The 14,950-nt window shown below is 42.0% G+C and overlaps 1 protein-coding gene across 4 annotated transcripts in view; it reads right to left on the minus strand.

The window, feature by feature from the left end:
* Positions 1-5,201: 5,201 nt before the first annotated feature.
* LIN28B (lin-28 homolog B) overlaps positions 5,202-14,950 on the minus strand; it is a 104,980-nt gene continuing 95,231 nt past the window's right edge. For all 4 annotated transcript variants that reach the window (XM_030001738.2, XM_030001728.2, XM_041119543.1 and 1 more), the window contains one exon: positions 5,202-10,364. In XM_030001738.2, the coding sequence (XP_029857598.1) occupies positions 9,995-10,364 (370 nt within the window). In that variant the 3' untranslated portion in view covers positions 5,202-9,994. The remainder of the gene's footprint in view (positions 10,365-14,950) is intronic.

The following is a 14,950-nucleotide window of genomic DNA, read 5'->3' on the forward strand; positions in this document are numbered from 1 at the left end:
GCAGAATATAGGGAAGTGGGGAAGGAAATTGCACGTGGGGGAATGCGTGGTACCTAAATATCTGCTGACGGGAGTGTTAAGAGAAAGAGCAGGACGTGTTCTGCTTTGTACATACTGCTGCCTGGTGTGGGGTTGGCCTGAATCCATAGAGCTAGCCCCAACGGGGAAGGACATTTTCAGTCCTAAGTGCCTATGTCTTGTTAGCACTCAGAACAGTGAGGTGACTTCTTCAATAATAACAGTGAGATTTGATTGGTAACAATGTACCTGATGCTTCTAACATAGTTTGTAGCTTGCTTTAACATCTATATGAAATTTTCTTAATTGTGTGACAAATTCTTCTGCACATTTGTTGCTCATTTCAGGGTTGGTTGATTTTTTTGCTGTTTCATCCAACAGTGCCATGCTGAGAAATGCTAGCAAAAAAAAAAAAAAACCCAAAACAAAAAACCAAAACCAAAAGGGCGACAGCCAAGCTGGTGGAAAGGAGAATCAGCTTTTCCCTTCCCAAGTGCATTAGCAAAAACATTTGTGTCACTCCGGAAGCTGTACCTGTCCACAGCAAAGTTCCCGCAGTCTAACTATCCTGTCCAGGGGTTTTGGGAGACGAGGGTGAAACGCCTCAGGGAGATGGTCTAAATGCTTGTCCTGATACCTGTGCTCTCTTTAGCATGTAAGCTAAAGTATATGTTAAGTCACTTCCAAATCTGCTAATATGGTTAATGGTACTCTCTGGTGTTGGCTGAGAATGACTAAGAGCTCAGCTAAAATGACTTCAGGGGAACAAGGCTGTAGCTTTTAGCATAGGGGTTAGTTCAGGGCCATCACTTCTTCATGAGTCATTTGGAGAAGCAACCCCAATCCCTGGTCTGGAAATGGAGCATTACCGCAACGGGTGGAAGGGGAGCTGAGCCTATAGCTGCTCCTTGAAAGCCGCTCATAGGCTGTTCCTAGACTCCAGGAGCTGCCAGTAATCCTATTTTTTCCAGATTCTTTGGTCAGAAGGGTTAGAAAACCTCAACCTCTTTTTTATTTTCCTTATTTTTTTTTTTTTAAACACCTGGTGCTGTAACCATAGGCCTATTCCTGCAGTTCTTTTGCTTTGATTCCCCATGGCTTTTGCTAACACAGAAAGGGATCCCAGGGCTCAGGGAACGCTGGGGTGGCACTTGCGCCTGCCCCTTTACCCTCCCACGCTGCGGCTGTCTCTGTGAGGGGAGCCTCCGCTCTTCTCTGCACAGCTTTGTGCCAGACAACTGCTTTTCAGAAACTCTCAGGCTTGAAACTCCACAGAAGTTACGGTTCAGCAGGCTTGAGTGTGACTTTTTGTCACAGCTGTCAGCGTAGGTCAAGGAGAGATGAAAGAAATGGGGGCTGGATGGAAAGGAACTTGCTGCGCTTCGAGCCCCTGCCCTTGCTGTGCTGCCTTGCGGGAGAAGGAGCATTTCTGCTTTCTTTCACAAGCAGCTTCCAAAATACTTCCAAATTTAACTTAATTTGTTTCTCCAGTAACTTTCAGCTAGTATTTTCCAAAATGTCTAGTTGGTCTAATTGCCTCAAATATTCTGGATGCTCCAACTAAAGGCGTCTTTAATTTTTTGTGGTGTTTTGTTTGGGTTTGGTGGGGGATTTTTTAGCTAATTGCTTCAAAGAACCTAGGGCATGATAATTCAGCACATTTCTAAAAGGGAAGGAAGATAAAAGAACTGGTCTTCTATAATATTGAAGACCAAGAGTGTGGCAGTGCAACCACCTGCCATATAAATCTGTGCAGTAGGCCAAAATGACTGAAAAAACTGACTTTCCTGTAGTACTGCCAGTAACATGTTTACTCAGCAATGGCCAAGATGACTCCATCAGTTCTTTTCAGCTACAAACCGTCTCTAGACATTTACTCTTGAAGATGTCAGATGAAAGAAATCGCAGTCCAATGTGGTCTGCCCCATGCACTGGGGGGTGTGTGTGTGTGTATTGTTCTGCTGGTTAATTATCTCCACTACTGGAAATGTCCACTTACTTACTTCTGGCCCAGGATTTGGCCTTTCTCCTGCAGGGATGAAGGCAGTATTCAGCTTCCAGCAGTGGCCCAGTAAAAGCCATATCGCCATGGCTAGTAGGGCTACATTGTTTGGCTAGTGTCTGTTCTGGGTAGCAGCCTTTGAATCAGAGTCTGCCTGACTAAAGACAGGAGGCTGGTTTTAAAGCCAGAGCTGGATACACTATTCCAGCATCAAAGTTGAAGGACTCTGGAGGAGGAGAGTAGCAAGTTTCTCAAAATGATGATAAAGGAGGAGGCAATTCCTCATAAAAAAAATAGATATTGGGTTTTGTCTGTCATATTAAAAGAAGAAAGGGTTTTGCATTTTCTTACTAGTGCCCAAAGGGATTTTTTGCTCTAGTGGACAAAGAGCTGGAAGTTGAGGCCAGAGGAACTGGAAATGAGGCACTACTTGTTAGCAGCAGGTGATTAAAACAAGCTGTCATGGAGCAGAGCATCTCTTTTTTTTTCTCAAAAGCATTCAGGCCTGATCTGAAGCCCAACTGGAAAATATGCTTAAAGCAGCCAAGCAAACAAGGCTCCAGTTAAAGCTGAGTGCTAAAATTCAACACAATAGTAACTGCCCTGAATTTAATAGCCTGTATCATGCAGCAGGTCAAACTAGATAAACAATGGATACTTTCCGGCCTTGAATTTTGGATTATTTAGAAAAAAATGGGTTACAAGCATCTAAAGCTGGATGGATACCTAAGCTCAGTACTTGTTTCTTTCTGCCTAGTTCACCTTCTGCTGGCTGGTAAAATGGGAGTAATGACACCAGTTCATCTGTGTTGGTTTATGAACCGTTTGGCTGCTCCAGCCCTAAATATCGAGGCTAAAAGTGCTGCACAGCAAGTAACACCCAGGGCCAAATATTGAACAGTCAGGAAACAAAAATTGACCAGCTGCATGTTAACTGAGCATCAGCAGCCTGAAAATGTGCCCGGGGCTTGATGGCAACTACTCTGCAATCATGCAGTGGGCAACGCTTGCAAAAAAATAACGGGTGCAGAGTAACCTGCTCTCGAGGGGACTGGTTGTCCTGGAGGTCAACAGCATTGCAGGCAGCAGATGCCACTGGGCACAGCAGAGTGCTTTGCTGAAAAGGTCTTTAAATTAATTAATCAGGCCACCACCTAAATGGTACTAATAAACGGGCAGAGGACATCCACAGAACGAACTCCCTCCACCACAGAGTTTCCATCTGTGCAAGTATACAGGAAAGGAGAGTGTTAAGTACATAGAGCAACATGCAAGTACATGAAATTATCTGCAGCTGGGATATTTTTATTATCAGGGAAAAGATGACTGGTGTGGAGGGAGGGAGCTTTTCATGAATTAAGAGTAATTTTGAAATGACTGGCTTGTGTAAGCAGCTCATGGTTGCAACAGATTGCAGGAAAAATACAATTCTTTCAAAAAAGGCTGAATTTATTTTGGCACTTAGGGTTACAGAAAGGCTGGAAATAGCTTGGAAGCATGCATCCTAAGATCTACAGAACAGGGAAGCAAATGAACATGCTGCTTTTATAATTATTTCAAAGGGCTGCTGTGATCTTGATGTTACTCTGACTAATTCGGAAGCTTCAACCCAAAAATTTCTTCTCGTTGGCATGTTGTTAATATTGCTAATGTTACGTGGCAGTTACCTCTTCTCTGCAAGGTTAGGAACGGGGGGGGCTTGCTTGCAGCAGTGGATTTAGGTACTCCGGGTGACCTGTCTTTGCCTAGCACACAAGACATGACTCCCTGCCTTTAACGTGAAAATAATAGTTCTTAACTGCCTGGGGGAGCTGCTGAAAGGATAAAGACCACTGACTTCTAGACGCTCTGGGGGGGGAGGCATGCACATGTCAGAGACTAGATGGGAAGAATTAGGTGTTGCTGCTCTTCCAGGCGCTTTGGTGTCAGCCACTATTAGGCACCGCTGGAGGGGAGGTTTTTCTGTTTCACTTGTTCCAAGGGCTTCTTACATCTGTGCGTGTCCAGAGCTGCTCACAGCTCCCCAAGGTGGCTTGCTCCTGCCCGTGTCATCTTGCGGGGTGGTGCAGAAGTTAGACGGTGGCATGCCCAGGGTGTCCCCTCCCATTCCCCAAAACACTGGGGTCAGGCAGGCCAGGACCATGTGTAACAACCCGGTGTGAACTGCGTTCTTCAAAGAACACGCTTGCAAGATGTTTTAAAGAAAGCCTTGCTCCTCGCAACTGACCCAAGAAGTGGGACGTGTGGGAGGTCATAGCCAAGGGGATTGAGAGTCCCCTCTTCCCCTTTCCAGGAAAGTGATGAAACCATTTGGCTACAGGTTGGGAGTGGGGTGGGGACAGGACTGGGTGTGATGGGACATATGTTCGGGACACAAGTTCGTAGCTCACTCTTTTCTGAGGCCGTGAATTGGGGGGGCAGTAAATAAAGCTTTCTGTGACTAGAAGAGTAGATGATGGAGTGAGTAGATGGTAACCCTTCATGCAGACATTTTTTTCTGTTTGTACAAACCCTCTTCTGGCTTGCATTTAGTAGAGACTGTTCAATTTTGCTATTAATCATCTATATGTAGAGCCCTGTATTGAAACAGAGGCACTGGAGCTAGCATATACAAGCCTTCAAATATTTTTAATACAGAATGATGAGCTAATGCTACCCAATTCACTAATACACTTCATGTAATTTAGAGATGACATTTCCAGGTAATGGTAGATGGCAGCACTTTCATTTCTAAAAAAGAAGGAACTCTTCAAATAATTTTAAATTAGCATGTAATAGACATGTACAAGCTTACAGATTATGGAAGAAGTAATAAAGATGGGATGGGATGAGACTTAGATACCAAAAGCTTTTCATCCCAGAGAATAACCCAAATGTCTGATAACTTTAACAACCACTGTATTCTCAGAGAGTAAGTACCAAAAGCTATAATCTTGCAGTTTAATTTCAGTAGCTGAATAGGGTTTGGGGTACAATTTCTGCAGCATTGTTAGTATGATCCAGGTACACGTTACTCATTTATTTCCTCCCTCCCCCCAGCAACAGCTTAAATAGCTAAAATTATCTTTTCTGAAGATAATAATCTAAAACTAAGTGAACATAGGTGCACGTGAAAAGTCTGCCCAGTGACTGTACGGGGCTTTTTTATCATGCAAATAAAGAAAATCTCAAAGGCTTGCTGTAAATGCCAACGTTATATGTTTTATTTTTAATCAAGTAATTCTTTTAAACCTCACAATATCCATGACTGACAGGAAAAAAGACATTAGGCATGAAATGAGAATATAAAATACATGATATGTAGAAAGGCAATCAGTGCTTTAGTCCCTCAAGACAGTAAACAGGTGAAATGACCTTCAAAACTTCAACTCACTGTCTTTTTCTTAAAACATAAAATTCAAGTGATTTTTCTTTTATTTCACCTTGTAAACAACATACAAGTCAAAATGGACAATGAGGTAATCTATACTACAGAAGATAATTTAAAAACACTAGATAAGACACAGTATTAAAGACATATAGAAATCAGTGTTCACTTTGGTCTCTAGTATGGTTATTGTTATTATTACCACAAGCAACACATACTAGTTTAAGCCAGTCTGGTGATGTTTGTCAGCCAGTTGTTGCTTAACTTAGTAATCCAAGAGGTAGTCAAAACCATTATCCTTTGTAAAGATGGTTGCTCTTACGTTTGGTTCAGTGACAATGGTAGCAAATACCTTGGTACTTTTCAACATTCTCATAAAAACACTGCCGAAGCTGCTAATGTACAGCACCGGTTTAGTATTAAAAAAAAAAAAAAAAAAAAAAGCATGTGTTCATAGATCAACCTCTTGTTATCAGTCAACAGTTGTAACAGGGGTAACACAATCAACGGATCTTAAAGAAGAGGCTGTTGATATACTAAGCAAAATAAGATCGATGCATTTAACAAGGCTCTGCTTGTTTCTAAAACAATACTCAAATCTCATTAAGACTTCTAGAAAATTAAAATCAGTGCATCTGCACATGTACATATCTTCCCAATTACTTTTATATCTAGCACAGGGGAATACATATATATTTTTTTTTATGATAAAAATTTCTTACAGATAAATTAATTAAATTAAATTTAAGACTCGATGAGATTTCCCATGTTCTTTTATAATTCCTCTTACAAAGAATGTTACAAGATCTATAAACACTTTTTATGGGGCTCTATTCACAAAACTAAGTATGACTAAGCAGGAACTCCAGGGTAACACTGGTGCAGAGTAAAACTGGGCTGAAAAAGGTAGCCTGCAAAGGGAAGAGGTAGGATCCAAATGTGGTGTTTGGCACTCCCTGAAAGCTGGCTAAAAGCAAAATATTGCAGATGGTATTCCAATGCCAGATTTACCATCAACTGCAGCAAAAAGTTATTTGGCTCTTCCTCCAAATACAAGTCTTCCTCATGGCCTAACTTTTGTAGCTTGTAAATAAATACCATGACGTCTCCTCGGGGGAGAGTAAAAAAATACTTCACAAGGTCCCTTATGATTAAATCAAATTGAGTATTTTGGGGTGGGGGAATGGAAGAGACAGATATCCTTGTTCCAGGTTTAACCTTATTTCCACTATTATTAGGAGAAAAATACGTTTCTCTGAGCAGATATTTGAACTATTTCTACTCAAACGAATTCTATTGTGAAGCATTCTGGCAAGGACAGGCTGGTGAATAGGGGAAATCTAGCCTGAGCCAATGCTGCAGAATATTAATTTTGTCCTTAGACATGGAGGAATAATCCCAAACTCAGTCTGTGCCTCCTCCTTTAAAAGGTTCTTTGCTTATTTGGAGCAGCCTATTGAAGGAGTATAACTAGATTTTTTTTTTTTCTACTGCAGCCCAGTGCTAAGTAGTTACCTGCCGCAGCTTGTGCTGCTGAATTTTTAACTTAGGCATGTACATTTTTGTCTCTTCTGGAGATGTATTAATTTTCGTCAACAGTGCCCATAATCCTTTAGACAGAAAAATAAAAACTTTCAGAGAAATGTTTGGAAACGTCTCATAATTTCAAGTGGATGCTTCATCTTAAACAAGTATTTGCCATCATGTATGCAGTGGTGAACTATCAGTTACATATTTAGTACAGATAAAAAGTATGTACCATAGATCAACAGCCACCTTTAAGGCTAGAGCAGCACAAAGGTGTGTTTATGCAGTAAATATGAGGTAGCCTTTTGCTGTAAACAGAATAATAATTTTATTGTCACCTATGTAAACAAAGTGGGCTTGATGCTTTTGTGTTTTTATTCTTCCCCCGCCACCCCCCGTCCCCATCCCTCCCCTCCTAGAAAAGCTAAGCACCAGTAACTCCAACTGGAAGTCAGTGGGAGCTGTGGTTGCCCAGCATCTCTAAAAACTCAGACCCTGTGAACGTAAAGACACAAATGCTCACATAAGCAACCAGTACAGAATACCACTTTATCATTTCACAGGAACTTATAATACAAAATGCTGAGATCTGATTATCAGAAATGTAGGTCTATGTCAACTCAGAGGTAGTTACTATTATCAGTACATAATACTTATATAGAGATAAAAAGGTCTAAGACTATTTGGTTTGTTCTGAGTAAGCAGGTCTGTAGACTACTCTGTAAAGAAAAAACAACATTACATGGTATATTCCCTGAGCAAAGTTCTTTGTCCTGAGTATGTTATGTAATAGTGATAACATTCTAATATATAAAAATAAAACCTTAAGCTTTCAACAATAAGATAGGGTTTGGTATGTGCTCTTAGCAGTTCAGTCTGACTTTGGTGCGCACAGTGATTTCAAACAGCACCAATAAAAATCTGCATGTTGAAAATATTTCCTTATCTCAGCTCTGAACTTCTTACATATAAACAGGGAATGACCAGTTTTCAAATCCACAATTGCCTATTTCTATAAGGAACTTTGGTTTAAATTTTCAAAGTGACCTAAGTTTTGCATCTTTGCTGTTTAACCTGGTTTTTACACCGGCTAGAAGGTTAAGCAATGCCACTTTGATTTGTCTACATAATTTAAATAAGTTTACTATCCTTACGTAAGGCAAGGAAGTTCTTCTCTATAGATATATCACATTCAATATCGTCAAAGGTAAGCTTTGCATTAGCACACTGAGAACTTCAGTATAAACCATCGAGAGTCGTTGCAAACGCTGGCAAGGAATTCACGTAAAATAATTTTCTTGAAATTGTGCCCTTCACTGAGGTGTTTGATTACTAGCTGTTTACTGAAGCAGCAGCAGCAGCAACAGTAAAAGTCTCATCTGGCAGGACAAGTGGGAAGGGAAGGCCACGTAATGAGCCAGCTGCATACCTGTTGTAACTATCATCGGCTGCAAAAGAGTTACCACGGGTAGGACTTTGGCTCGCTGTAGCCTTTCATGCAGGCTGTTTCTTTAGTTTGATTATCCGAGCTTAAACCTACCCGACTCTTTCAAGCGTTAACAGCCTGTGTTTATTGCCAATGTTAAGGATTATACAGGTTTCTCTAATTAACTTACATCCGCAATGGGATTTGTCAAAGTATGTTATCTTACGTATGACTTGGTAATTCAGAAGTTACAAATGGAAAGCGACTTGAAGTTTTGATAGGCTCCAACTCTATTAACCCCGAGCAAGGGCTGCAGCCCAGGGAGTCTCACTCTGAGGCCACCAATCTTTCTCCTCTTTAATGCAGAAGTGTGTGGTCCCAGCGCGCTCTGGACCAAGGCTGGTCAGCAACAGTCTCCAGTTCACAAGAAGCAGATGATGGCCAGGGCTTCTGACAAATTTGCAGGTCCCTTCACTCAGGCTTGTCTGCAGCAGACACCTGTCCTTCTTGACTGTACACATGCTGTATCATCAGCAAGGGAGGCTGGCTGAGCAACCGTAAGTACCTATCTACCTTTATTCTTAAACTATTTATTTATCCCAGGATCTCATTAGCTTTGCATTTTGTTTTCTTTAAAACCAAAACAGACACGAACAACAAAAATCCCTAGGGAGTTCTTTCCACGGCATTTCAAAAGAAAACAAGGAGGAGGTCCCTTCAAATTGAGGGACATTACTTGGGACCAAGAGAAGTTGCTGCTGCTGCTGCTAATACTACCACCAAGGTCCCCTGAACGTTCACAGAATACAAAGGGTTAAACAGGATGGTATCCTGATACCACTCAAAAGGGTCTGTTCTGTAACAACTTATACATTCTCCCCTACACAAGAGTCATGTAAATTACAGTTTCAACCATATTAATTTAACAAAACATTTTGAGAAACCAGCACAGAAACTACACATTCATTGTCTTTTTTGGAGCTTTAAACTCCTCAACAACAAAGGATGGTGGCAATGAGAGCTGTGTTAAGTCATGACACTGCCCTGCACCGGCACGGGGAGGGGAGGGCTTTTGCTAGTTTGGAGATGAGAAAGAAAATAACTCAAATTGATGTTATGGGGGATGTCTTAGTATCTTTAGTACCATATGGCAGCTTTAAAATATGAAAGTATCCTTTGGTTCACAAGAGAAGAAACAGTCTTGATCTCAGTTCTGTGTGTGGTTTATCAGGTTTGGTTTGTTTCTGAGTAAGATTTTTTTGGGTTTTCTTGTTTGTTTTTCAAACACGTTTGGAAACAGGTTCTAGGAATGAGTTCAGGAACATTTGTGGATACTGCGCCTACCGCTTCACAGTCATGTCTTGTGGGAGCTGGAGAGTGGTCTGATAGAAAAAATATATATTTATAGATATGTACACATACACACACGCGCGTGCACACTCATACACACACATACACAAGGTAAAACGTAATGCACCCTGCTCAAATGTATCTTGCTTGGAGTGATTTGTCTGTTAAAGAAAAAAAAATTCACAGTTCCTCAACAGTAGTTAAAATTCCAGGTCAGCTACTGATAATGAAATTATTTCCCCTGTACTTGCATGAGGTAGACATCCCAAGAGGATAAAGAAAATGGAAAGTTATGACAAATGATTTAAGTCTTTTTCCTCTTCTGAACAGAAGGCCCCTTTCTGCTCGGTTCTTCGGGCGATGCAGACAACTTACTTGACGAAGCTTCCTGCGGTGACCTGCCCGAGCGCTCCGAGATCTCCGACCTGCCCTCCTGAGAGTACGATGGAGACGAGTAGCCGTGTGTTCCTCCCCCTTCCCTCAGGAAAGCAGAAGTGGAAGGCTGCGGTTCAGCTTCGTGTCTTCCCTGAGAACTAGCGGGCTGCTGCGAGACAGTTTTGTGGGGGCAGTTAGCCACCATGTGCATGATGCTCTGACAGTAATGGCACTTCTTTGGCTGCGGAGGTAGACTACATTCTTTAGCGTGGTGGTCGAGACCACCGCAGTTGTAGCATCTAAAACCAAAGAGAGACAGCTAGTTACAAAACGCAGCGTCCAACGGTAAGATTCTCCGCGCCAGGCAAGCTCGGCGCGAGGTCTGCCGGTGAAACAGCGGGGGCTTCTGCACCCGTACCCCGCTGCGGCAGGCTGAGGCGCCTTTCGGTTTTGCTTTCCAAGCCCCGGGGAAGGCGACCCTTTGTCGCGCCGGTGCCAAAACCCGCCCCGCGGCTGTGACCGTGACCAAACCCGCCCCGCGGCTGTGACCGGGACCCGCAGCGGGGATCGCAGCTCCCCTCACAGGGCCGCCGCCGGGGCGCGGCCGCCGCCTCCCGGGCAGGGCCCCGGCCCTCGGCCCCCGCTAGAGGGCGCCAGACAGCCAAGCATGCCGCCGCGAGCGTGCGTCCCTCCCCAGGTCTCCCCAGCATTCTTCTCCGTTCCTCTCCCAGGTATTTACAGCGTTCTCCTCCCTTTGCCCAGGTATTTACAGCATTAAACGCCTGCGAGGGCCAGTGCTTCAGCGCCGGGGAGGACGGACGTCGCAAAGCGGGGCGAGGAGAGGGGGCGAGGCAGCTGCCAGCCGAGGTCGCCTCAGCCTGAGGCGCCGCCTTCACCCCGCGAGCGCCCGTCGCCGGGCCGGGCCCGTCAGGGAACGTGCCGAGAGGAGGTACTCGGCCTCGGGGGTCACCGCGTCCTGATGGACGCGCTGCTTTCAGCCAGGGAAACCCGAACCTGGAGGAGGGACGCGGTGCCCCGTCACTAGCCAGGCTCTCGCCCAGGCCCGGCACCTTGCCCCCTCTGGCTCAGCCGGAGCACGGCGAGGCTAGGGTCCGGGCCAAACTTCTGCAGTGCAGAGGGTCTGTAATGGCATTTATGGTTTCAATTCAAAAGACAATAAATAAAGCCCCAGCAGGAGTCCTAAAACAGGGCCTTGTTTCTGTTCTCTTAAAGTTCCCAAGCTGCGTGCAAGCGGTTGTGACCCAGGCTGCCATCCTCACCGGGACGTGGCTGCCCAGGAGCCGATGGGTGCAGAACGCGGCCTCCATGCTGCACGGGCAAGGCCTCCTCCACAGTTCTCAAAAATGGCTAAAACCCACGGCTACTCTCCTATTAACCTTGTTAGCCAGGGGAGTCCTGAGGAAATCTCCAGCAATTCCTGACAGAATCCTCTCGCTTTGCAACACATGCCAGGAATGCCAGTCCTTGGATTACATTATTCTAACACGATACAAAGACATAATTACATGCCTTTGGCATGGTGACCCTATGCTGGTCATGTTCACCACTGAGCTTTCTATTTTGGCTATTTTTCTATGGTTTCTGTTTCTTTGTTTTATAAAACTTGCACTGAATGCATAGACATTTGATTTATAATAATCTTACATGCTACTGGAGAGAACTAAACCAATAACTTTTTTTGCTTTCCCTTAACTGTCAACTAATTTAAAAAACAACTGCACAAATACTTAGGGCTGGTGGAGTCAACTGAAGGATTAAAAAAGACAGTAACTATATGTACAAAATAGTGCAACATGTTCTGGCTTGAGCCCACATCAAAATATTTTAAATTTTCAGATTCCTGGAAAGTAACAAGGCACTGTTTTAGCTACTATTTAGTCATCACTACTAGTCTATACAAACTCAAGAAGTTTAGTCCATGCAAAGCTGTATGTACAGCTGGAATCTCACCTACAGAATTTACTTTACCTTCCAAAGAATTGCTATGGATAAAACCTGCGTAATTTTTAAAAAGATTGCAAAATGGCTTTTAACATTTGCAAACCCACTCCAAGAAACAATGTCTCAGCACCTTCCTCTTCATATCTCTTCTTTGCTATTAGCAAGATACTAACCATACCTTTAACAGACAAATGAAAAAACAGCCAAGTTGCCCATGGCATGCTGTTGTGCCCTACAAGACTGACCTGTAATTTACAGAAGTTAAATGATGAACAGAACTTCATTATCCTTTCAGAAAACATCATAATTAAATTGTTGTATCTATCTTCCCTAAAAGTTAATAAGAAACCAAACCCATTATACTGAACTCTGCACTTCTATGACAATTGCAATAATGTATTTTAGGTGAACTGGTCCCATTTTTATGTCACCACTGGAATTTGAAGACTATGTTTACACTAGTCTGTCTGCATATACTACAGAATAACCCATGGAGAGACACAGAATATAAAACTTCCTTTGAATCAAGAAGAAAATGACATGTACAAGCCCCACTATCATTTAGTATTGATTTCCCTAGCACAGGAAGGGAAAGGACATACTAAATGTGTTGTAAAATACAAACGTTCTGATCTACAACCAAAACACCAAGCTTTTATCTCCCTATAATTTTAAAAAGTTGTAAGTTATTAAACAAGATTCCTCTGACTGTTTTTTCCCCAATCATTGCAGGTATTTTCAAATTACTGACCCCCACTTAACAGCAGCATTCAGTCTTCTTAACTGGTATTCAGCTATGTTTCCCCGGCAAGCTTTCTAAACACCTTCTGGATAAAATAATAAGGAAGTAAAACTTGCACTTAGAGAAACAAAAGAACAGCAACAACAAAAACCCTTAAGTGTTTTACTTTCTCCCCCTCCAAAAAATACAATCTAAGAATTCACAAATGTGGTATTTATTATAATTTAGGTTATATTGAAGCGATGTTTATTAGTATCTTCTTCATCGATTTCTAGCAGTGTACTTGTTCCTGGGCTAAGTATAGTATAATACAGTATAACATGGGAGTGTGCAGAAATTCTGGGAGTCGTGCATTTTATCTTAATTAAGAATACAGAATTTTATAGCTGTGAATACATTTGCACGTGCTTCTTTCCCTTAGTATCTCCTGTATTTAGAATGGTTAAAAAGTTTGAAAATAGGTTAAAGGGCCTCCCTCAGTAGCAGGGTAGGCAGTAGCCATGGACAAATCAATTTAATCAGTCACTATGGTATGCACTGTGTTATCCAATTCAGTGAACCATTTCACCTCACCAATTGACCAAGAACCTGCTGTCAAGGCCCCTGATTTCACTGAAGAGGCCTCCATCACCTTTTGCATATATATTTATCAATACATCCTATTTGCAAATATTGTAATTCCCTGCATTTATTCAAATCGCCTCTAAAATGTCACCATAAAAGAAAACTCTATCAGAAGCAGTTATGATTAAACTATGATTTGGCTTTTCAGGAATGTTTTTTGTTACCAACTCAAGCATCTGGCTAAAGTGTCGCATTAGAATATATAAGTGCTAGCCGGGGTGTGCCTGGACTTAAACAGGAGGGTGGTATTTATTCAGTTCTTTTAACTATTTATTCATTCCTTGTCAATCACTCTTACCAGGAGAACAGATCACACCCCGCTCTGAAATGCCTTCCTTCTATTCACACCAAAATGGAAATGGCCAGCCACCTCAGAGCTCACAAATGATACCACATGGCATCATCCATACGTATTAAGGTATGGTATTAACCCTTTTGTCCAAAACGCTTCAACGCTCCTCTCTGCTGTATATACTTACAACATAATGAAACCTGATAGCGTATGATACGCGCATGTAAGCTTATACATCCACATCTCTATATACATAAATATATAGAACAATATACAAGCTGGCTCCTGCTAAGAAAATTAGCAAATTCTCATTTGAGTATGTTCTCAGAAACTCTAGATTAGTACAACCATAACAAGCATTTCTTCACTTCAGAAGCACCACGGAAATAATGTATGTTAGCTTAAACACAACATAAAAGTTTATATGTAAATTGCATCATGAGATGAATAAACCACAAAAAGCCCTTAAAAGTGCAATTATAGTAGAAGTAACCCTTACAAAAAAGCAACAGCAAGAAGGATTTGTTAGAATAGGACTGTCTTTCTCACAGTAGGCTCCCATGATTTACTAGGTAGCTTCAGGCTCAGAAAATAATGGAACAGAGTAAATAAAGAGATAGCAATTATCCTAACAGGGAATCCTTTCTTCACTACAGCACTGACAGGAGGTGAATCAGGGTGATTTTTTTAATATAAAAAAGGTGAATATTTTAATAAAGGAACACCTTGAGGAACTTGTCTAGCATTGTATTTCAACATTCTCAAGAAAACAGTAACATTAATACCTGCTAACGAAGAAAGAAGAGAGCATATAGCAAGGTTAAAAAACACTTCTAAATTCTCCTTCACTATGGATTTGTGATTGCACAGAACTATACAAATTAAAGGAAACACGAAAAAGCAAAAAGCATACAGATTCCAACATAAACTATGTTGTATTAATTGCAATAAGCTGATGACTGAAATTCATTAGAAATACTCAACTTCACAACCAAATGCAAATGCAAAATAAAATACTCTCAAGTTTTCAGCTTTTTTCCTTGTCCTGGCAGTCAGCTCCTACTTAGGAAGCACACCCTATCCCTATCCCTTTTAAAATGACAATACCCCTGCCTTGCAAAGACGTTTGCCACAGTAACAGCTCAACTGAGCTAAGCTGTAAGGAGGGTAAGTGCAACTGCTTGCTTCTTCATGCTGCTTTATAATATGATTTAGATGCTAATCCAATATATATGACAAGTAGAGAATCATTTGTGTGGCTCCAC

This window comes from Aquila chrysaetos, chromosome 2 (genome assembly GCF_900496995.4).
Source record: "Aquila chrysaetos chrysaetos chromosome 2, bAquChr1.4, whole genome shotgun sequence".
Taxonomy (NCBI): domain Eukaryota; kingdom Metazoa; phylum Chordata; class Aves; order Accipitriformes; family Accipitridae; genus Aquila; species Aquila chrysaetos.